This window comes from Lathamus discolor, chromosome 16 (genome assembly GCF_037157495.1).
Source record: "Lathamus discolor isolate bLatDis1 chromosome 16, bLatDis1.hap1, whole genome shotgun sequence".
In the NCBI taxonomy this organism is placed as follows: Eukaryota; Metazoa; Chordata; class Aves; order Psittaciformes; family Psittacidae; genus Lathamus; species Lathamus discolor.
Genome location: NC_088899.1, coordinates 275268 through 299547, shown reverse-complemented (window position 1 = coordinate 299547; position 24280 = coordinate 275268). Strand labels below are relative to the sequence as shown.

The 24280-nt window shown below is 41.2% G+C and overlaps 1 protein-coding gene across 4 annotated transcripts; it reads right to left on the bottom strand.

Moving 5' to 3' along the window:
* Nucleotides 1–1259: 1259 nt before the first annotated feature.
* TNFRSF8 (TNF receptor superfamily member 8) lies at nt 1260–22794 on the bottom strand. 4 transcript variants are annotated; one of them, XM_065696177.1, is made up of 10 exons: nt 22586–22794; nt 13145–13235; nt 9483–9608; nt 8934–9089; nt 8739–8856; nt 8215–8495; nt 7892–8002; nt 6122–6147; nt 4165–4372; nt 1260–2677 (listed from the first exon to the last, which is right to left on the bottom strand). In XM_065696177.1, exons 1-10 carry the CDS (start codon nt 22655–22657, stop codon nt 2433–2435), a joined length of 1434 nt encoding a protein of 477 aa, XP_065552249.1. In that variant the 5' UTR covers nt 22658–22794; the 3' UTR covers nt 1260–2432. The 4 variants fall into 4 exon arrangements, with proteins under 4 accessions (XP_065552249.1, XP_065552252.1, XP_065552250.1 ...); XM_065696180.1 differs by having other exon boundaries at nt 1260–2626; XM_065696178.1 differs by having other exon boundaries at nt 4165–4369.
* Between the last annotated feature and the right edge of the window lie 1486 nt (nt 22795–24280).

Below are 24280 nucleotides of genomic sequence, written 5' to 3'. Positions count from 1 at the left end.
CATGCGTTTTCAAAAAGCCTTTGATGAGGTTCCACACCTAAGGTTATAGAAGACCAAAGCTGTCACAGGATTGGACGAAAGGTCAGTTTGTGGATTTACTAAAAGGTAACAGGATACAGAAGTTATGGCTGTTGAAAAGGTAAGAAAGAAAGAGCACAGCATAATGTTCATTTTTCAGGGTAGAAAACAGTTTGTGGCGGGGATTGGTGGGGCCAGTTCCATTCAATATCTTCATCAATGATCTAGATAAAAGAGCACCTACACAGAAAAGGCAATACTAAACTTCTCCAGGGAGTTACATGACAAGGGAAACAAAGACAGAAAGAGCTCATAAAAAGGTGGCAAATCAGCTTCTCATAGATAAACACAGGGCAATACATCTAGGGAAAAGTCATTTAACCCAGACATGCGGGGTACATTAATGTCTAGCAGCTACCAAAGGAGCCATCCTGGAGTCATGCTTGACAGTTCTCTGAGATCATCTGCTTAGTGTGCAGGGGTAGACAAAAGAACACAAAAAAAATGGTGGGCATCATCCAGAGAGGCACCAATAACAAAACAGTTTGGCACTATGTAAAACCTTAGCCTACCCCTCTTCAGTACAGTACATGGTTCTGGCCTCCAGGTGTCCAGAAGAATATAGTGACATTAAGGAAGATGCGGAAGAGGTCAACTAAAATGACCAAGGCAGTGGAACACTCAGCTTACATGAGAAATATAAAAAGGTGGGAACTCAGCTTGGAGGCTCAGGAGGATACAGTCAAGATTTGTAAAAGCAACTAAGTATTACACGAAATTCTGCAATACAAAAACTAGTGGAACTCCCTGAACTAAGCAAGACATCAGTTTTAAAGTGGTAGAAGTACTTCTTTACGCAGTGCATGGTAAAGAAGCAGTCTTTAGTCTGTTGCCACAGGTGCTCATGAAGGCAGATTGTAGCAGGAAATTCAAAAGAGAGAAGAAAAATTAATGGCAATATGAATGAATGCTAAAGACTGGGACAAACTCTTCAGCATCCTTAATCCAATTACAACAGATGCTGTGGAACTCAGAAGTATGAACAGCAGATATTAACCAGGCTTGTCTGTGCTCTTCCTAATTAACATCTCCTTACCATGACTGTTAGGGATAAAATGTTTGGTTTCTTCTACCAGACTGCCCCAAGAAGGTGGGTTTTATGCTCTTAAGGTTCCTTTTTGTGTGTTCTAGGACAGAAGTTGTGCAGTTGCACAGCTGTTACCACAGTATGCTGGCCAGGGTGAAACTACAGAGCAAATAATTGGTTTTGTGTTTTGTTTTTTTTTTTTTTTTTTTTACTATTAAGGCACACTTTGTCATCTCGTTCATTTTCCATTGTCCTGTGCAAAAACACAGTCAACACTATTACATTTGCAGTTATCAAACAAGCAGTGTGAAAGATTGAGAAATAGCATAACACAAGGCAGTTGACCATGAAACAGATCTTTTTTTAAAGATTAGATATGCAATTCAGTGTTACCCTGATGATTATGAGCAATTCTAAAACAAGAGATATTAACAATGTTATAGGAAACTACTGCCGTGCCTGTTTTTCAGTCCTTTTTTTTTTTTTTTTTTAGAAAAATAGTTTCATTTTCTTCATTTCCCTTTTTATAGCCTCCACACTGGGCTAAATCCACAGTTCATCCAACATCCAAATGTTCAGCCAGTTTGGCTTCCATCCGAAAAGGCCATTTTATACACTTAATTGATGATGTGAAGTAATTAAAAGACATGAATGAGAACCCCAGTCCTAGAAAGAGTGGCCTAAAGATTTATTTGCCTTCTGTTTTCTAGGCCTGTGTGGCATCTTTTGATCCTGTTTCCTCAAGAAACACAAAGTCCACAAACTTAAGAGTTCTGTTTGTGGGAAAACTGTTAGGGAAAACTGAAATTGTCATTATTTTCAGTCAAGATTTGAGACGTTAAGAAAAATACCAGACGTTGCAAAATACAAGCCAAAATCGGAGGTACTGATCATACTGGAATAGAAACAACACATGAAACATGTCCAAGTCTCAAGCTTAACTCAGAATTCTGGCTAGAATTTCCATATCTAATAGAAGTAATCAGATATAGATTTCAATCCATTCCTTCATGCAGAGAAAACAAGCTGTGAAACTTCATTTGGCATCCAGATGTCTTCTGAATTTTGTAGCTTTGATCCCTATTTGTTTCCAGTGTGATACTGGGAGAGAGGGAAAGAGAAATACTTGATGTCAGCTATGAAGACCAACAGCTTGGATGATCCTTTAATTTGTTTGATGAAGTAGGTTCTAGCACTCCTCATTTGAATGTATTGCAGTGCGTTATATGGGTTTTCAGATAATCTAAGGCACTATGTGTTTACCTCCCTTCTAGATTTAGGCATAGTGTCGCACTGTAACTTCACACATCTTCCAGTGGGTTATCTATCACTTTTCAGTGGCAGTGGTGGGGTGATGAAATTCCTTTCCCTCCTCTTCCACAGGAACCATGACATCATTCCACAGAAAAGACTCTGTTTCCTGCTCTGGATAGTGCATTGCTAGTTCCTCTTCCATGTTTTCCTGGGCATCAACATTACTTTCACATTCTCTAGCAGCACAGTTCTTGCCATTAGGCACTTCTGAAATGGACCCCACAATAACAGTGTCAGCTTTCATGATGTATATTTTTTCTGAGGAAGGAAAAAAACAGTGCTGAGCGTAGTTAACAATCACTGCTGACCATAAAGATGGTTCCATTTCATGCAAAATTATATTTGGTTCTCAGATTTTCTTTTTCCCCCAATTCTTTTTTTTAATCAGAAGGCTGCAGAGCAAGCCCATTGCTGTGAAAACACATAATTCACTAACCCACTGAAGTTTTTGGGATTTGCACGTTATAAGTTGTCTACTTTGTTGTTAATTTAGAAGGTGCTTTTAAGTTTGAAATTGAAGCACTGAACATGCTAAGTGAAGGCATGCACATTTTATACCACACTGTCTGGTTATGGAGCACTGGTAATGGGACTCTGGGCATTTTAGAACTGGTAGACCTAGCTCCCGTGTGATGAAGCCACTGTGCTATGGCAAGAACTACAGGAGAAAAACAGATTAGAAAAAGCAGTAAGTTATTCACAAGGGAAGAAGCAATTAATTGGAATTTGGGGAAGATAGATATGGAGAATCCAAGATTTATACTCCTGCTGTTTTGAGAAGCAACAATACCTGCATTAAAAGCAGCTTTTGGGCAAGGATCAGGGCTGTTCAGAAGTTCTGGGTAATTATTGGGGGTCCCAGGACCAGCAAAGAAATTAGTTTCTTTCCAGTGGAGAATCAACTACAAAATTTTCTGGGGTAGACTTGAACCTTGTGTACAGCTTGTTGACCCTTTACAAACAGTAAATAAGGCCTTTGCTATGGCTTGGACCACTACATTTTACTTAGAAGGATGCTGCAGATCAGACACTGTGGTTATATATTGTATTAGTATATATGTGGTTAATATTTCTGGGTATAGTAAGTCAAATCATCACATTCATCCCAGGTGGACCCCTCTCAGAAAAATCAGAAAGTGCATTTATTAAGGAAAAGTCAGCTCTAGCAATATCAAAAAAACCCCCTTTAAATAACCTCAAAATTGGTTTTGGAAACATTGCCAGAATGTCTTATGTAGACTGTGTCTCAGGTAATAATTCTTCCCTTGTGACTAAGCCTCCTTGCTTGACTTTATCTTCTACCATGTGCCATAGTCAAAGACTTTACAGGAACATATGTGAGACACATCTCAAGATGTTACTGTGAAACCAAGAGAAGAAAATGTTATCTTGAGACATGTGAAGTACAACTCTCACTAAGTATTACAGCATGATTTTCAGCTGACATATTTTGGATTTCAAATTTCTTCTGCAAATTTACACCTTCTGGAATGAAAAAGAGGAAGAAGAGCATTTTTCTGGTGAGTTCATAAGTGACTAAGGCACAGTAAAATGCAAAAATAGGAAAATATTCAAAATGAATGTATGTACCAGAATTTTTGTGTCAAAGTTTCTGGAGATTCAGACCCAATATATATTAGAAGCTTGGGGAACTTTGCAGTTTACTGATAATCTCAGAATGACATGATGTGCCCATGGCTGAAAAATTGAAAGGGCAAGGGGAAAAAAATAAAAGCAAAACCCACCAATTCGATTATTTGTGTGGTCTCTCATTCGAGAATCAATGGGGCAGTCTTGGGCGTTTCCATTACTTGGTGTCACATCAGTCAGACTCAGAGGAAGACTATGTGCATTTTCTGTCCTGGAGACCAAGTTATTGTTGGTTTCCAAAGGGAGAGTTCTGTCAATCAATTCCTTCTCTTCTGGACCACTGTCAGTAGTCAGTATGATCTGCTGATACAAAGAAGAGAGTAGAAGTGAGGTGAACGTAAAAACAACACTGGGAAGATTGCAGCAGGTCTACAGAATCCTTCTGTGGCAGTTAGAATAACCTGATGTACTTTGTAGCACCACTGTCATAGGGAGTAAAAATTGATTTAGGAACTTCAGTTCCTGCATCACTTAAAGCCATATTTTAAAAAAGCATTTCTAAACTAAATTGATGACATTTGCAAGAATTTGTCACTTCCACTGAAATCCAGTTTTCTGGCCCTGCTTGGATGCTTTGGTAAATTCCACTGCCTTGTCTGCAATTTAGACACCCATGAACCTTTGCAAATCCACCTATTTGCTACTTTGACTTTTTGCCACAAGTCTTCCACTGTATGCTTTGCTGTAGTCTGCTATCTTCTAATTTAGTAGCAGCTTCATTCTAGGGGGGCTGAAGCTCAGCAGCACTTTTCAGCAAAGAGTATAGCATCAGTATGTTAGGTGCTGAAGGTAAGAATTTTAAGGGATTTTGCTATTTAGTTGTGAGATAAGCATCAGAGGACAAACTTGTACAGATGTGTAATCATATGTTGAGAGAGCCAAAACTGAAAATATATGCAATATAAATGAAAATATGTAACTTCCACTTAAATCTTTCAAAGACCTACCACACTCCTACAGGAGAACAAAACAAGCCAGGGGTTGAACTGGTTGAACTTCAAAATGAAATTGCCTTAGCAGGACCGCAGGTGGGAGAAACAAGCTCAGACTAGCTATTAGGTGAAGAATTAGTTACAAACAGTCCTTTAAAAGAGGAGCCAGAATCTGAGAGAGGCTGAAGGTCCCACATGACAGACTTCTGGTGGCTCCTAGGTCTGTTTCTCTTTCCACAAGGAAGATTTTTAAATGTGTAGTTTAAAACTCTTGCTCATGTTTGACTCACTATGAAAGGAAGAGTGGAAGCTCCAGACAATTCAGGAATTAGCAACACAGTGAATGACACAGTGAAATTAATTATATCTGATTGCAACCAGATATATTAGAATAAGTAATGATTTTTATGTGTGCAGATGCACAACATTTAAAAGCAAACTGATATAAAAACAAACCAATGAACAGTCGGAAAAGTGTTTTAGCAGATAGGGACATTCAGAGACAGCAAGCCTAAAAACTGAGAAGACTCAGGATGAAAGTTGCTGTAATTTCACTGAAAGTGGAGGAATCAGAGTTGTGATGATTTCAGCAGCTGGGGAACTGCTGTCTGTTGTTACCATATTAACTGAGGTTTGTCTTGTTTATCTGCAAACCATGCTGTTAAGCCAGAAGCTGGTCCTGATGGAAAGTCTTCAAGACAAACAATACCCACTGTGTGCCCTCATTACAGTCATGCCAAAACCTACAAAGAGGGAAGGTGACGTGGGGGGAGAAAAAAGAAGATCAAATCCCACTTGTATGACTGGAGTAAGATAAAATGGAGCTGAGAGACAAAGTTATCCCAGGAGGTAGAATGATCCTGTGATTTTGGGTTTGCCCATAGAATGCAACCAAATACTCTCCTCACAAGCAGGACTTGAGGCATCACATTATTTAACAACACATTAAACATAGGCCAAGACATGAAAGTAGCAAGCCCCAGCACATCTCATCGCTGCATCTATCATGTGTTGTTGAGGATAGTCCAAACAGAAAGGCCATACCTTTTTAACTGGACATTTAAAAATATCATTTACATTAGAATGGAAAGGGATCTGGTTTGGATATTGTTGAACTTACTGTACATTTGTTCACTAGATCGTGACCTGCAATGGAAAGAGGAAAAATTATCAGGAGAAAATTCACAGCTCTCACAAGAATGTGAATAGTTGCTCTGAAAGGTCATCAAGCCATGTCCTAAACCACTTTGCTGCCCAGCCCACCTGCATTAGGCTCTTATTACCACTCAGGGCACACTTACATGGCACTGCTGAGGTGAACCAGCAACATGTTGCTGCCAAGACTCTGAGGTCCTGCTCTCCCCAAAACCCTCTGTGGCCACCCCTATCATTCTCCCCACACCACAACTGGTGTTCATCTAGTGGAATGATGAACTGATTAAACTTTCTAGGTAAGCAGAAGACAGATTTTTTTTTTCTTTTAAATTAAAAAGTGTTAACTTCTACTGAATGATCAAGTTGGATCAGTTCATCATGTGGTCAAGATGAATGCTAAGGATTAAGTGGATAGTAGGATTTTATGCAAGGACTGAGGAAGGTAACACTGGAAAAGAAATGAGAAGAAAGGAGTGCACAGCATCCTTCTGTAGCACCATGCAATTAGATGGGCTCAGACTTACTATTTAATTTCACCCTGACCTGCAGACACCTTTATTTTCAAGGCATCTATAATGCTGCACAGCAACAGTTCCTATTATGAAAGGAAAGTGAAGAAGCAGAAATTCCATTTTGAGAAAATTAAGCTACACACAAGAGGTTTTAAATTTTATTCCTGCATAAGTGAGTGTATAAAGCTCTGCTGTACGGTAATTAGGAGAATCTACCACAGCAGAAGAGAATAGATCAGTCAGTACAAATGGAAATGCTGAGATAGGAATTACATAATTGGGCAAAACGTGTGCGCTACAGGGGAGCAGTAGAGGTTGCTGCGGCCAACACACTCTCTTTTTGGAACGCAAATGAGAGCTCAGACATTAACGGGGCGTTTTTCGAGTAAGCCTCCGTGCACTGACGCATGGCTCAACGGTTCAGTGGGAAAAAAGTGCCACCTAGTGACCTCTCAAAGCATCACCTGCCTGCGCTGGGCACACAACAGGATGGCCTTTTGCTTGTCAGCAGACATACACTTGACATTAAAAAAATTCGCGTATTAAATAAAAAAAATAATTAATAAAATAAAGTTCCATACTAAAACTATCCACTTATTCTTTAGACATAAAGATTAAAATTCCTGGTCCATCAACCTTGAGGGTTGAGCCTGGATTTGCATGAAGGGATGGAATGCAGATGTGCTGGTCAAAAGAAACCATTCATTAGTAAAACTCATCATGTAGTGTACAGGCTCTAACAGCTTTACAACACCCACAGGTCTACAACCAGGCTACATCATGCACATCCTCCTCTCTATAAAAGAGGGAATGTTGTTCTGCAAGCACATCCCATGCATAAGTTTAGGCAAAGCTACAAGAAATCAGTATCAGTAAAAATCACTCTTTCTCTCATGCCCAAAGTTCAACCTCTTCTGCAGAACCAATAAATACTCACAAACCACTTCAGGTATTATTTAATATTAGAGTCTGTGCTGAGAGAAGAAACCATTGGTTACCCTTTCCCCACCTGGCTTGTAGTATCTTCCTCCATAAATTCACAGCTGCTTCCATCTTTCTCTCGTGTTCTCCAACATGCTGCATCAACAGTTTGCCTAGGAACCTTATCTGGCTCACGTACACTAGGTGGTAGCAAACGTTCCCTTACCCAGCGTTTTGGGTTATTTGAATTCCCAGTTGGCATATACTTGGAGATCAAACAGGAAACAGCTTTAAAAACTCACGCTTTCCTTTGAGGATGAAGATCTGCTGCTTGCAAATTTTCCATTTCCAAAATGACAGCATACCCACAAGTAGCACAATCACAGAGAGAATGACTCCCCAGAGAACTAGACCTGTAGCACAGAAAGGGAAAGGGATTACAGGAAAGGCTGAGAAAAGGTAGACTGGGAACTATTACCAGATCTATGTGTTTGGACATAGACCCATGGATATCATTTCACAAGTTGCAGGGAATTTGCAGGAAGCTCCCACATAAAAATTGCCTTTACCAAAGATATATCCGAATAAAATATGCTAGACAGAGTAAATGCTTTATCTTTGTTACCTTCCATTGTTGTCTTCCGCTTGACTGAGGTGGGAAAGGTGCCAGCCCAAGCTTTCTCTTCAGCAGTTGTACTGGGGTTTTCAGTTGTTGTGGCACTTAAAAGGATACCAGTGATGGTCACCAGGCTCTTTTCAAACCTTTTTAGGTCAGAGTTATTTGTTTCATTGTTGAACCTTATGGACAATGTGTTTGGGGTAAGGTAGGTGGGCGATTGGTCCAGGCAAACCTGGTCATGTGTTGCATTTCCTTTGCTTAACACGACTTTGTTTAACTTGGCACAGCTAGGGAGTGAAAGAGAACAGTGTGTCAGTGCTAGAGGAAACTGACATGGTACAAGGTAAGAGTATCTTCCATGTGACAAACTTGTGCCACAGGTATGAAGAGGCCTTCTAAGTGCTGCACATAGGCCAAAACTTATACCATTGCCTCTAAGATAAATGGGTCAGCTTTGCAGCAGAAGCAATGAGTGTCCCTTTTTGTCCTTTATGAACTTAATTAGTCATGCTAAAGAGCTATGGACTTACTTCGTGTGGGGCTTGCAGATGTCGGTGCTGGAATTTTCATCAGAGAAGGTCCCAGAAGGGCACTCTTCACAAGTAACATCATTTGTTGAGGTGCCTGAATAAAAGTAATGACTGAAGACTAACCCACCAAAATGCATCAGGTCCAGGCCTATGGCCAAGCTCAGGAAAGGTAAGCTGGACCACAGGAATTCCTACCTCTGACTTTGACTCCAAAACCAGGCTTGCAGAAAGTGTGCTGCTGGCATCTTATGCAGGTGTTCAGAACAGGGGTCTGGCAGAACAGGCCTGGTCGGCACTCACACACACGGCTAGAATTGAAGGAGCAGGGCTTTTTCTCCACAAGGTCAGACTCTGTGGGGAAGAACCAGATGTGGTAACTAAGGATTAAGCAGGGGCCAAAGCCAACATCAGTTCAAAGGCTCAGGAAGCAGAACAGGCTGCTGGCACTCTTCACATTGACAACTTAAGTTATGAACTGGAAAAGTCTGTAGATAATGACTTGTAATATAAGACAGAAAGCAGAAATAAGGCTTGAATAGCATTGGATGAGAGAATTTTTAGGTAGACCCAGGTCACACAGGAAGCAACCCTGATTATGTGCCAGGTAGAATTCTGCTGTCTAAACCAGTAACAAGGATGGATAATTTTGCTGCTGGAAATTCAGAATGAATAAAGTATAAATAAAGTGTGAACAATATATATATAGAAAGTATAACTGTGAGGTATGTGTGAGGGAAAGCAAACCTTTTGTGCATGATACACAAGCATCACATCTTGGCTTTTGAAATGCTTCATTCACATACTGTTCAGGTCCACACCTTATGCAGTCTTCACCTGGGTCCCTAGGACATGCTTTCTTCTGAACATAGCCTGGAGAAAGAAAATAAAATCAAAATATACAGGATACCACCTCAGAATATCAGGAGACAATCATCCTGCGGTGTTCTTGTATACTCATTCACTCGTTAGACACAGTCTTCTCTTTGTATACGTCTTTTGGTTTCTCTGGGAGGGTTTTGCCTTTCCCATTCAAGTGTGGAGGGATCACAGCTGTCCTGTTTCAGCAACACTGTGCATGGTGTTATCACAATCAGTGTGGATTGCTGTTGGAAGGACACATGGCAAGGCTGTGGTGAGGGCAATATTGACCTGCCATTAATAAGTTCACATGTAATTGTTTTCCATGTTTTCCTTTTGACTAGAGCAACCCAGTCCTGATATTTGCTACCTAAAGCATCACTTTCACTTCAAAAGTTGCCAGAATCACCTAGGTGCATGTGGATTCAAGCAGGGATAACCCGATCTCCCATGTTCAGAATGGAAGGTTACAAGATGGTGCTCGCTGAACCATGTCCTGTATCTCCCTAGCAGGTTTGCAGTAGATTGCTTTCTAAGCAGTCCTTCTAGTTTTACAGTTGCCTTGACAGTTGTGAGATAGTTTAATTTTCCAACTGTTTTCCTTAAACAAATCAAATTACATGTATGTTTTTCTGATGCTAGTGTATCTCTGCTGAACATATCCAACTCCTCTGGACCCATTGCTCACTGAAAGCACAGTGCCCAGGATCTCACAAACCTTCTGTGTACATGCAGCACACAGGAGATTGGGCAGCTGGCTGAATTAGATGACCTCTGGAGGTCTTTGCTAAACTTAAGCTATTCTATGATTCTATGACTCTGTGCTTGTATCAGGTAATCATTTTCTAGTGAAGAGCTTTTAAAAGCATCCATCTGGCAAGCTAGGTACAATAACCAGCTAGGAGTGTGGAAAAGGCTGGGACAGAAGCATTCTCAATGTTTCAGCTTCTGAAGCAACAGATGAGGTATTCTACCACTGGCCATAGTACCAAAGAAATTAAAAGGCATAGTGGTAAGCTGTGACCTTGTGGCCTTGCCAAGAGGTGGAAACAACAGAGGGTAAGAAAGAGCAGCAGTTGCAAAGCAAAAGGAAAAGCCAAAGTAACAACATAAAGATAGGAAGATTTGAATGTTTCACAGGTGGGAAACAGGAGAGAAATGAACCACAGTTTCAGCATCCAGCCTGCCTCACCCAGTCATAGAGTTAACCACAGGGAGGAGGAACCTAACAAGGCAATAACTCACTTGCTATGCATTTTGGCAAGCATTATGTCGTAGTGCAGGTAAAAACAGCTGTGCTATATTTGGCCCACTAAACACCACCAGACAAGCCTGAACCACATCACTCCTGCCTCCTCGAAACTGCTTGTCTGAGACTGTTCTTTTCAAGGTGATGGCTGATTGCCAAATCTCAGTACTCAAGCTGCACATATGTACCTGCACGTGTGTCATTTCCCCCTTACTTCCCCAGTGACCCAAACCCTTTAACTTCAGTTATTTGAGATTTCCTGTACACATGGGTCCCTCTCTTGAGGGATGTGTGCCCCAGGTGCAGTAGCTTTGAAGGTTGCATAACAGTGTCTCCTGATTCTGATCTCCACTGGCTGTGTTCACAGCTCAACAACCAGATAAAAGTCACCAGCTGCGATCAGCTGTACAGAAAAATGTCCTGAAAGTAAGTAGATGAAATAAGTATTTGAAGCATTTTTCTTTGATGAGTACATGCATTCATTCACTCCTGAGGGTTTGCTGTTAACTGTGGGTGGGAAACTATCTTGAGTGTTGACTGCAGCACTATCTCATGGAGCTGGATATCTGATTTAGAGCCTAAACAAAAAAAAAAAAAACCAAAAAAAAAAAAAACAAACAGAACAAACCCACTAAAAAACCGAACTGAACAAAAAAGGTTAAAAAGTTATAAACAAAAGTGAAGTGGAATAACAACTTCTGCATAACATGAGCTGTTCCAGCATATACCATTATTTCCCATGAAAGTCTCTGTTGCTCCCCTGACAGGAGAGAAATACTTTGTTCTGCAATGACAGAAAGAAACTGTTCTTCTGGTATCCCAGGTACAAAGGGTCATTTTATCTGCACAAGAATTAAGTACATGAGAAGAGATTTGGCAGCTGTGGAAATTGAATAGAATGATCTTTTGAGGTTTGGTTTGAAGTTTATCTTGAAATTAACTTTGAAACAGAGGATGGCTTGCATGTGGGCCAGTGTGTTCAGACTGAAGGCTGTACATATGTGAGCTGGAAGACCAAGGAAAGTAAAGGCAGGCTGCACCTATAGTTCAAGATTCTCCACTTTGATTAAATGGAATTTTAGAAAAGCTTCTATTTCTTTGCAATGAGTAGTTGATTTAGTAGCAGATATGAACAGGTTATTTCTTGAAGGAGTAGTAGAAGATTAAACTGAAATAGGATTCTTATGAGTTTCTGTTGTGAATCAGGTCCTGGAGGATGGGAAGAGGTGTCCAAGACCGGTATGAGGATGGGGTAACAAAATGAGTTGCAAGAATAAGCAGAGGTGAAGTGATTGAGACTGGTGGCTTGCTACAGACAGATATAAATCAGGTATCTGCTTTTCACAAGACCTTACTATGATGTCTATTGTTATGGGAGCTTGTGCAAAATATGGTTTTAAAGGAGAAAAGAGCTTTTCGTGGGAATGGCTCAGAGACAGATTCCCACCTCTTTTCTTCTTTTACAGCACCAGTTTCTCCATCTCTTGGTCTTATCTACTTTTACAGATTCTGAATGAATCTAGTGGTGTGGCCAGCAGCACAAGATATCCCAGTGGGAACCCAAGTGTAATTACATGCAAATGCTAGCAACTGAGAGCTAAAGCCCTCTTTATCATTAGTGCACAAATGAATGTCAAAACTTTCCTCTCAAAAAAGATTTCTATAAGAAGAGATTGATGATGGTGAAGTACCTTGAAATGCCCCACCCACTGAGGGGGTTTTAAGCTGATGCGGGTTGTTTCAGACATTTCCATAACTCCTGTCTCACCGAGGTGTTTCCTGCTTTTGACCATGCGTGTCTGAGTCACAACCAGCTTCCGGCAAAGCTGACTGTGTCTTTTTACAAGGAGCTGTTCCCTTTCTCATGTGAGACACTTTCTAAACTGTTTTGACTGTGAAGATAATGACAGATTTTCCGCACATTGATGTTGGTTTGTTGTTTTTTGGTTTTTTCTTTTTCTTTCTTCTCTCACCAGAAACCTAAATTCACTGTGCTATTTCATACCCCGAGGCAAGCTGAAATGAATTCTTAGACCTGCCTACTTCTCGCTACTTCAGAGTGTCAAGTCAATGGATAAAATCACAAAAAATTCTAGCAAATTATTTTACTTGCAATTTGCAGCCTGAGCAGGAGCAAGGCAGTTAAAAGCAAGTTCACATTTGTACCCACACTAGGTAGTGGTTTATAGAACTGCACTTATCTTCAAGGACAAAATATAACTCAGCAGGTACACATGGTTCCTACTATCTCTATGAGAAAGGCTCCATGTTAATTTGACTGAATTATAAACATACTGACCTGAGGGACACTGGTAACAGCAGCTTCTTGAGGTTTCATCATAGAACCAATTCAGAAGTGCATCACAAGAATGAGATGGGGTTAATGATGTCTAGAAATTGAGAGAGACAAAAGACACAATTAGAAAACCATTAGTTCTGTATTAGAGCAGATCCCAGTATCTGTCTCAAGTTATGGTAGTTGTAGGCAGTAAGGAAATGCCTACAGCTTTCTGAAAGTTCAAGTGTCCTGAAAGAAACTAAATTACTGTTGCCCATATGATTCAGCAAAGATTGCAATATTCTGTGTATTTAACAATAATTCAATATATAGCTTCACTCAGCAGACTCTTTTGTCTGAAAGTCATTTAAATGTAGGAAAGGAATCATAGAATCGTAGAATCCCAGACTGGTTTGTGTTGGAAGGGACCTTAAAGCTTATCCAGTTCCAACCCCTGCCACTGGCAGGAACACCTTCCACTGGAGCAGCTTGTTCCAAGCCCCTGTGTCCAGCCTGGCCTTGAACACTGCCAGGGATGGGGCAGCCACAGTTTCTCTGGGCACCCTGTGCCAGCACCTCAGCACCCTCATTTTCTTATGGCAGGGCCACTACATGCTCTGGGAAATTACAGCACTACAAGTTTACTGATAAGAAAATCTGATTTTTTAATTTGGCATGTCCCTTAATAATCCCCTAGAAATGTTATCTGAATTTTCAGTATTTGCTAGAAGGTTTAAAGGGCACTTTTTTGTAAAGACTCCATCAGCAGATTCTGCAGAGGTTTTCCCACGATACTGGTAGAGCAGTTAATATTTCAGAAAAACCTGCATCTCAGTTTCTGTAGATGAATTTCCCATTGGCCTTTGAAATAGTACCTATTGTCTCGTGCTGCCTTTGCATGCAGTGCAGAATCTCACTACCTCACTAATTTCACAGCTGTGTTCTCCTGTTTAATACTGTTCTTTTCATGACAAGGCCATAAAACGCAGAAGTTATTCAAGTTGCCCCATGTTACATCAGAAATCAGGAACTTTTAGTCAAGGACAAAATTAACGTAAGGACAAGAAATAGAAACATACAAACCCCATTAAATTTTATCAAGCTCCAGGTTTGTATTGGGATCAGCATTGTGGCCGGGGGTTGGAACTGGATGAGCTTTAAGGTTCCTTCTAACCCAAACCAGACTGTGATCCTACAATAGAACTGAGAAATCCTGCCTGACATCTCTGCAGTAACCACCGGGTCACAGAGCCTCTCCACAAAGCGCTTTTTCTAGCTTACTCTATAGAGGAAATAGCAGATCTTTGCGTGCTCAGCCTGACTCAAGTTTATAAATGAGCACCGTGTGTTGGTTTTCTTTTTTTGGTGGTTTTTTTTTTTGTTTGTTTGTTTTGTTTTGTTTTTTCTGAAGAGAAAGCCCTGGCCTGTAGGAAAAGGAAGTGGAATCTCTTTGCGTCTGTGTGGAGGAGCACTCTGTTTAGCCAGCCGCTCTGAGACTAAACTGAGTAACAGGAAACAACACAGTGAGATCAGTCACTAAACAAAGGGTCATTCAGGAGTGAATTCAGTGATGTGAAGTGAAGTAAGTAGTTTTATAAAGAAAACTCAAGAATCAACATCATCCTGGCTGTAGCTAAGTCATCCTGGAATAGCTTCTCTGCAAGAACTATGGGAAATCACCACAAACTCTTGATCTTCTCTTCTTGGTTCTCCTGGGTGACCAACTGGCTGCAAATGATGTTGAATTTTAAATCGGGGGGGAACAATATTCTTAAATGATTTATGCAGCACATAAACTTACAGCTTATACTTGTCTCTTTTGAGGTTGAAAAGAATAGTGTAAAAAGTGGGAGGGAAGGGCTGCTTTTTAAAAAGCTAACCTTGTCTAAACCACTGAAATCAGGAATTTAGGATTAGATTCTCCTCTTAGTTACAGCAATACAGATTCTGATTATGGATTTGACCTAATGCTAGTGCTGTGATAAATTAATGTGTGAACTGTGCACACATACTACATAAATTATGAAAATACACATCCAAAAGAGTACTCAACCTTTTTTTTTTTTTTTTTCCCCCTTTCCACAAGGGGGCTGCTCTACACTACAGCCAGCTACATGAAGTCCACAGCTTCACAACAAATGTTTCCTTCAATTATCCAGTTCAAGCACAACCTTGTAGCCACCTTTACTGTTTTGCCGAGCCAAGCCCAAGGTGCTCTGCTGTAAAAAGTCATTTTAACAAATCATGACATAATTTCTATGACTGAGGAGCCACTTTCTGAAGACCCTGCTGCTTCTAATCCATAGCTACCTGCAAAATGTTTTTAACGGCTGCCATCTGTTCAGTAGAGGTGTTTCATGAGTATGAAACTTCCTGTAGAGCCTTTCAGTTACAAATAATGTACATTATCAATGCTCAGTGTCAGTTATAATCTCCCTGTTCTTGTCATTTCCATCGCCCCCCCCCCCAATCCTATGTTGTTGGATTCCTAATGTGACCTGCAATAGCAATGCAATGATGCAAAGTTCTTCTCTTAAACTAAGCAGAAAGGCAGGCTCTTTGCAGAAAGCACGCTTGAAGGTAAGGCCGTGAGTATAAACCAAGCTCCCACACCTCTAGCACTTCAGGCTTAAAGGGTCAATATAAACTACATAAGCAATACTGGGGAAGCTTTGCTTATGCGTGGGAAGGCCAGTGTCGCTAAAAATTATATGGGCTTTGCTTCTTAACTTATGCAAGGCATTTTGTAAGCTAAATTTCAAGTTTTTTTTGCATCTGGAATAAAAAGATCTTGCACTAGGAACCCAGCAAAACTTCCATGAGTTTTTGGGATCATGAAACAAATTGGTGCCTTAAGGCAAAGAACGTGACTTGGAGAAACAGAACAGGTGAAAGGCCACAGTCTCACAATGTTTTAAGTCTTCCATGAGATGATGGTGCCAACTCATTTTCTTTTCGGAAAAGGATGAATGAAAGTATACAAAAGGGTAATGTAGTTTTAATTTTTCTGTCTCTATGTAATGAATATCAGGGTAATAACTAAAACAAAAGATAACTAGCCAAAGACATGAAGTGGAAAAGGAACAAAAATGTGCATTATCAGTGGGTAGCAAAAGGCCTGAACTGAGGTAATTCAACCACTGAATATGTGAATGAAAGGATGCACTCTCTTCAGGAAAGACAGGCTGGGGAGATGAGGATTGGGGTTGAAAGTGGATGATTTTTGAGGTCCCTTCCAACCCAAAGTATTCAACAATTCTATGATCCTCTCAGTTTTCCACCTGTAACTACTCTTCCCACATGTCAAATACCTCCTCTGATATCTCACCTACAACTAGGGTGCTCAGAAAGAGATCACTGGAAACAATTCAGCAAGAAACACAGGGAATACTAGATTTCATGTTTTCAAGTCTTTTTTGTTTCACAGCTGTTGCCTTTCTAACAGTAGAAATCTAGACATCAACCAGCAAATCCATCCAAATTTGGAGGGACTGCAAAAACCTGCATGCATATTTGTCTTGCTCTTCCTGGACAAAATGACAACTTATTGCTGGAGTTACAAAATACTTTCATGCTGATTACCCAATACTGTTAAAAAGTGAAAAATATTTCAGTGATTTGGCCAAAAAAAAAAAAAAAAAAAGAAAAATCATTAAATTTCCACAGATTTATGAAAGCAACATATGTACGTAACTTCTCAGAAACTGGGGTTGTTAAACCAACATGTCTACTTTCAATAGCAGTTTCTCATTCCTATGTAGTGGTAAGGCTACTACAGACTGCAGCTGGAACACAATCTGGATCTGTATTCTTCACCTCATAATATCAAAATGAGTTGGGTGAACTACTGTAGTCTGAGTAGTGAGCTCGGACCTCCAGGCTCAACTCTATAAACCGACAGCAACATCACAGTGAGGAGACCACAAGGCTGAGGGCAGGAAAAGGTCCTTGTAGTTTAATGTTCAAGCTTAGTGTTCAAGCTTAATATTCAAGGTTAGTGGTCCCATTCCCAGCTCTGAATGGGGTTTAATGTCAACCTACATAGTTTTTTTTTGTGGAGGTACCACCACAGAAACCAGATAGGCTCTATAGGGGCATACAGGACATGCTGCCTCTCCAGTCCCACTGGGTCCTCAATTTCAGATCTGCTTTTTTTACCATATCTTGTCCAAACTGTTGCCTATGGTGCTGTAAATGCTTATTCTGCCAACATTTGCAGCGAAATTGCTAAGGGGAGGACAACTGCTATCAGGATAGGTCAGTCTCTTACACTGTGAATTCTGCTGTGTACATTCTCTCTAGCTTTCCCAGTGAAACATACAAACATCTTACCACTCTGGGTAGCAGTTTGCTCAGGAGGACATCCCATGGTGTTCGTAATTAAAACAGGCAGGGGAAAAGCATGTGGCTACAAAAGGAATCTGGTGACGGCACAGAATGATCCTGTTCAGATGAGGGGAAATTCTGAGCAAAATTCCCACCAGCAGTATCAGCACTGATCTCCCCAACACAGAGACATTGTTTTGAGCTGCACAGACTCATTTTGAGATGTGCTGCCAATGGCTGCAACTGTGGGAGCTGGCTGTGTACTGGGTTTTGGGTATTGTGACTGACATGATGGTAGCCAACAGTGGACGTTTTTAAAGATCATGTCCCCCTTGTCAAGCCTTAATAAGAACAAGCAGCACCTAAAAGAAGGGAGGGAATCACAAGGGCAGCAAGGAGAAAAGGGGAAATTTAATGGAAAAAGTGTTACTTTATCATATGAGGGCTCAAGAAGCACACAGCAGGAAGGACAAGCTTATGTGCTCTTACTGCCCTCATTGCCAACAAAAATCTCAGCCTTTCTAATCTATTTCTGGTTGTGAGTGCTTTGAAAATAACAAGCATTATGAAATACTGAATGAGACACAGAAGGTTTAACTATAATATAGTGAAAGTCTTCTGCCTTGGACCATTAACCCATTTGTTAGTATGAACTTGCATGAAAGATTCCATTCTTAATACATTCAAGGATAACAATGGAAATTTAACCCTGTCACATAAAAAAGACAAGAAAAAAAAAACAAACCATGATTACTTTGCCTCAGGATTGTGTGACTATCACTGATAAAACTAATTTTTCTGGTGCAGAACCAGTTTATTTAGCTTAAGACTCTTTGTTAGGCAGAAGCTGAAGGTTAAGGTTTGACTTAGCTGGTCCTAGTTGCTCATAAAAAACTTTTGAAATGAAAGGAAGGGATAAATCAAAAAAGGTTTCAGCCTTGCATTACAAAATACCAACACTATCACCTTCTTACAAAAACCCAGCAGCTGTGAATGTTGGGGTTTACCTTCTTGATTCCATGGTGTGTGTGTTTAGAGGCCCACAAAAAAGAAAGTGCTAAAAAATTCTCCACTTAGTGTTTTTCATTTCTCCTGGCTTACAGAAATTGTGAGTTAGCCAGTGAGAGAAGATTCACTCCATCATCTTTATCCCTTACTACCCCCTCTTCTTCTTCCTGGAAACACTAAAGAGTGTGGTATCATCCATACTCAGCAACAACTATCACACAGCTTGGCTTCATGAAGGAAATCTCCAATAAACTTAACAGAACAAACTCTCCTCACCTCTGCAAGGAACAGAGTAAAATGCACTAACCTCAAAATCCTGTTTTGACTAACATTAAAAGTCATCTTCTCTTTCATCTTTTGTCTGTCCCTCCTCCTTATCCATTTTTGTCTGAATCTCAAGACACACAGAAACAGAAGTTAGATTCTACCAAGAAAATGCAGAATTCTAGCGCAATTTCACTTTCTAAGGCACCATTTCCTTCTCTAAAAGATAATTCATTCTCAGTGAAGAAATACCTATTTTATCCCAATGACATACTGTCCATTAGTACTGATAGTTCTGTTTTTTAATATGTATTATTAAAAACCCTTTAAATTCAAGGAAATCACTGAAGTATTGCTGAATGGTGCAAGGAATCCAGCTGTGGTGGACAGTAGGTCTTCATCCTTCCCACTAATTCTGAGGGAACTCTGGATGGGTCTGTACTAAGAATGGATTAGCAAAGTAGAAATATATGTCTATTACAGCTATGCTAATCCTGTGGCTCTTTGCCATCCAAGGGTGCAATCCCACTTTCGCTCTCTTACCTGTACACACATTTTCCTTCCCCTCTAACTCCTTTATTGCTTAAGACAGAGCAATTGTGTTTCCAGGGGACGATTCAGAGTTCTAAGAGTTCATTTGACTGAAAACTCTGCTTTCTGAATTTGTGAAGTTGCTTTTCAGGGGGTTACTGCACTGAAACAACTCAACCTGTGGTTACACAGTCATTTGCACTAAATTCAATGCAAGAAAGTTGGTAGCACAGTGTAGCCAGGAGCAGAGCCTCCTCTTTGTGTGATGGGTCTCTGCTGACAGACACAGCTGTAATGGGAAACCTCACAGATGTTATTTCTGCATTTGTCTTCTGTATCAGAATTGATTTGATCTGGATTGGGCATGAGGACACAATCCAGAGTTAATGCTGCTTTATGCCAGCTGTACAGGAACAGATAAATATTTAAACTACCAAGAAGGTAAGCTGGTGTGGCAAGCCATCACCAGTGTAGCAGAAAGGCCATCACTGCAAAGATAACTTGTCCACAGTTTTTGAACCAATTTGGGCAAGCCATGACTCTATATCAGACTAATGCAAGAAGTTCTTACATTGGATTCAGTGAACTGTTCGACTGGAGGGAGATAGAGACTGAATTTCACCAATCTTTTGCTGCATGCATTTCAAATAAGGGGGTTTGATTCAGTGGAAACTGGAATACATCTTGTGAAAGAAAAGGCCACAATTTGTATCCTGCTTGGGCTGCTGTGTAGCAGGCTGACCAGGGATCCCTTGGCTTAGTGCTTTTCCTGACCTATCAGGCCAACTATGTTTTGTCTTTCTTTAAAGCATTGTAGCTCAAGGCCCAAGTAACTCAAGCACACAGATTTGCAATGGGTTTTGCAGTGCTCGCTTTTTAGAATTTGTTTAGCGAAATAGGATTTTGTAACTCTTCTCACTTTCCTTGTATCTACACATTTGTTATTTCAGTTTAAATACAGGCAATTGTAAAGATGAGACTGAATTCAGTATGCTACTCTGCAATTCAGTCAGGACAAGGTTTGACTCATTTATTTATGGTCTTTTGAGCTCAGAGAGAAAAAGTGATGGTGAGGCAGAGTAAGAAAACAGTTTGCTATAAATGAGCTGTAAGTCAGGAAGAAAGACTATTACAGTAAAATACCCCAAAACTTCTACCAGCATTGCCTATTCTAGAACTGACTAATACTGTAGCAAAACAGTTGACTACCTTTCAAGCTTCTATCCAAATTCTGACAGCACAAAAAAGCTGATAACCTAAAACTCAAGTAGTCAAGCTTCATCTGCTTGATGGTAAAAACATTATTAGCAAATGAAAGTTGACAACCCAAGCTTTGGGCTCAAATGAGGTGGAACATGATTTAAAATATGATCAATAAGCTGTGACTTGCTCACATTAAATACTATTACTTGTCCTCAGTAACAGTAAAAGCAAGTGTTGCTGTGATAGAGGCCGTACAGAAAAACAGTGAAAAGCCAGTTGCATATCCCAGCAAGATCTATGTATTTATTCCAGGTAACTGGTGATTTTGCAGCGAGGCTGAATGTTGGCAGAGAATATCGGAAAACCAAGTTTTTTCTCTGCCCCTTCCATTTTGTTAACATAACACCAAAAGCAATATAAAATAGCAAAAATACTATTTTTTTTCTATTGCCATATGAAGACAGGCTGAGAAAGTTGGGGCTGTTCAGCCTGGAGAAGAGAAGGCTGCGTGGAGGCCTCATAGCAGTCTTCCAGTGTCTGAAGGGGGCTTATAAGGATGCTGAGGAGGGACTTTTCGTTAGGGACTGTAGTGGTAGGACAAGGAGTGTTGGGTTCAAACTTAAACAGTGGAAGTTCAGGTTAGATGTAAGGAAGAAGTTATTTATGGTGATGGTGGTGAGGCACTGGAATGGGTTGCCCAAGGAAGCTGTGAATGCTCCATCCCTGGAAGTGCTCAAGGCCAGGCTGGACGGAGTTTTGGGTGACATAGTTTAGTGTGAGGTGTCCCTGCCCACAGCAGGGGTGTTGGAACTAGATGATCTTAAGGTCCTTTCCAACCCTAATTATTCTATGCCTTTCTCCTAAAGCAGTTTGCATTCAGCAGACTGGACAAGCTTATTTGAATGCCCTCCTAAGTATTCCTCAGGTGAGTAAGAATCAGAGATTCCAACCTTACAGCCAGAGGTCCTTCTGTTTTTTTCAGGAAGAAGACAGTGGCAGGACAGATAACCAGGGCAAAGTAGAGGAAACTTGCAATGTGGGAGGGGAATTTACAACTGAACACACAAGGGCAAACTCCTACTCTTACCAAAACAACCAGGAGGATATTTTTCAAATGTCTGTGAGGAGGATACAGGACTTTGCTATTTTCAGAGATCTAATCAGAGTCAGTTTCTTGGAAAAGGATCTCCTGACAGTCCAAGTGATGGGCTATATCATTCAGTTGCAACATACAGGCAGGTGCCTTGGACTAATATATGCTCATACTTTCACTACAAGGGAAAATGGCCATGGTGCCACACGATGTGCTATCACTCACCTGCTTGATTTTACCTGTGCAAAGGGCCTCTGCAACTGACTTTTTTTTTGTTTTAATGTGTGTGCATAAGTGTCAGCCAGGGAAATTACGTGGATTTATGCCAGGAGCTGACGGTTAATCATCACAGGATTGACTAGGCAGGAGGGGGTACATGGTGGTAGGGGGGAAGGAAACCCACGAGAGGCGATACGATGTCAGCAGGGAGCTAGCTTGCATCTACAGCATCAGCTGAGTGCAACTACTGGCTATGCTTATTATAAGTCCATTTGATGAAGAAGTAATAGCCCACTCATACGGAAGTCATTGTCAGAGGGATGTGCAGTTGTAAAAAGGAAGGTATTTTACTGTTTGCCTTTACACCTTTCATTTACCAGTCCTGACTCACATCAGCAGCATGAGTAGAAGCCCTCTGAATCCAGCTTTGCAAGGAACGTGCCTCTCACAAAGCATCTGGCCACCCAGATGAAAATAAAAGCCACTCACCCAAACAACAAGAACAGGCCCCCACCCCTATAAAATCTTTCCTCATTCCCATGTGCCTGGAGGTGCAGTAACACTACCAATGCTACCAAAATGTATCATAGCTCATATCCCCTCCTCCTGCCTGCAAAGTTCCCAGAGAGGACAAACTGTCCTCGTTGCTCATTTTATAGCTTTGTCATCCTGCACTGCATGAAGTCTGTTTCTGTGGATGCCCACTACTCAGCACTCAGCCTATAGGCAGGATACCCCTGTAGCCCATGGTGACCCCAGACCTCTCCAGGCTCCTGCATCCTGAGGGGATGCAGGATCCTGGTGCCACTCTGCCTTACCTGTGGGGCTGTGTGGATGTCCTGGAGAAGCAGGAGGAGCCACAGTCCTAGTGCCAGGCTGCAGTCAGCCATCTGCAGTGGTGTTACATCTGCTTACCACCCAGCATCACAGGTTAGACAGCCAAGCTGCTCCTCCCAGAGTCAAGATCCTCCCAGTGTCCAGCCCAGTCTTTCTTCATGCCTGTTCCTTCAGTGCAGAGAGAGCTATTTCAGATGATCAAGACAAGCAGGAGACAGGCTTTGAGACTCAAGCAAGCTGAGAAAACAATTTAGAAGGAAGGGGAGGGGGAGGGGAGGGGGAAGAAGGAGGGGGGTGATGAAGGACTGCCCACAAAAGAAAAGTAAAACAATAACAAACGAAATCACTTCAATCACTAGTCTCAGAGCTGTTGTGTTTCTGTGGGTCGGTTGCATGCATTAAGGCTGTCACCAAAGGCACATTGCTGGCTGTGCAGAAACACAGGCTCCTGAGACATCTAGGCTGCCCTCAGAGAGCACTTCAGCACCCAAATCCTTGGCCAGGCATGAGTCCAAGCCCTGCCCTGCCCATCTGCCACACTCTCAAGAGCTGCAAATGCCTCAAGAGTTCCCAGTAAGAAACGCTCAGTTTTTCTCAGTACAGTCATTCGACTCCTGCTTGAAGGAGTGTGTGAAAACTCACAACCAACCAGGGTGACTCCATGAAGGTTTAGGCTTTACATACTGTGGTTTAAACACCAACAAACCATCAAGCATCATCTTGAGAATCCTTCTCTTCCCTCCAGTCCCACTTGAAATCAATTCCTGTTGCTGACCATCATTCCCCTTGGACTATTACTTGTTTTTTCACTCACTTCCGTCTGTTCCTCTGGAAAACGCTTTTTGTCTCTAGTGCTCAGGAAGATTTTAGCTGTGTTAAGGTGACATGAAGCTTTCTTATCTACCCTAAAAGTTTTACCAAAAGTAAACGTTAGCCACTTCAAAAAGAGACAGACTGTCTCGAAAACCTTGCTGAGGTGCTCAGGAAAATGAGAATTTGAATTCTCACACACATGGTTTGGTTTTGTTTTTATTCTTTTCTTCTCACTCTTATCAGCAAAAAGAAAAACAAAAGAAAGAGGAAAAGGTTGAAAGATGGATAACATTATTTTATTGAAGACCCACAGCTACCTCATTGCCATCACAACAGAGTACAAAAGATGAGAGAATTCCACAGGGTATGATCATAGAATGATAGAATCATAGAAGAGTTAGGGTTGGAAAGGACCTCAAGATCATCTAGTTCCAACCCCCCTGCCATGGGCAGGGACACCTCACACTAAACCATTTCACCCAAGGCTTCATCCAACCTGGCCTTGAACACGGCCAGGGATGGAGCACTCACAACACCCCTGGGCAACCGATTGCAGTGCCTCACCACCCTAACAGGAAAGAATTTCCTCCTTATATCCAATCTAAACTTCCCCTGTTTAAGTTTTAACCTGTTATCCCTTGTCCTGTCACTACAGTCCCTGACGAAGAGACCCTCCCCAGGTACTGGAAGGCTGCTATGAGGTCTTCACGAAGCCTTCTCTTCTCCAGGCTGAACAGCCCCAACTTCCTCAGCCTGTCTTCGTACGGGAGGTGCTCCCCTGATCATCCTCGTGGCCCTCCTCCGGACTTGCTCCAAAAGTTCCATGTCCTTTTTATGTTGAGGACACCAGAACTGCACACAAT

Coding starts and splice junctions, on each gene's coding strand:
- TNFRSF8 (XM_065696177.1), bottom strand. CDS start 22,657: ATGGCTGACTGCAGCCTGGCACTAGGACTGTGGCTCCTCCTGCTTCTC. Junction 9,090..9,482: donor TTGTGTATCATGCACAAAAG/GTTTGCTTTCCC, acceptor TCTTCCCCACAG/AGTCTGACCTTGTGGAGAAA. Junction 8,496..8,738: donor ATCTGCAAGCCCCACACGAA/GTAAGTCCATAG, acceptor TTCACTCCCTAG/CTGTGCCAAGTTAAACAAAG.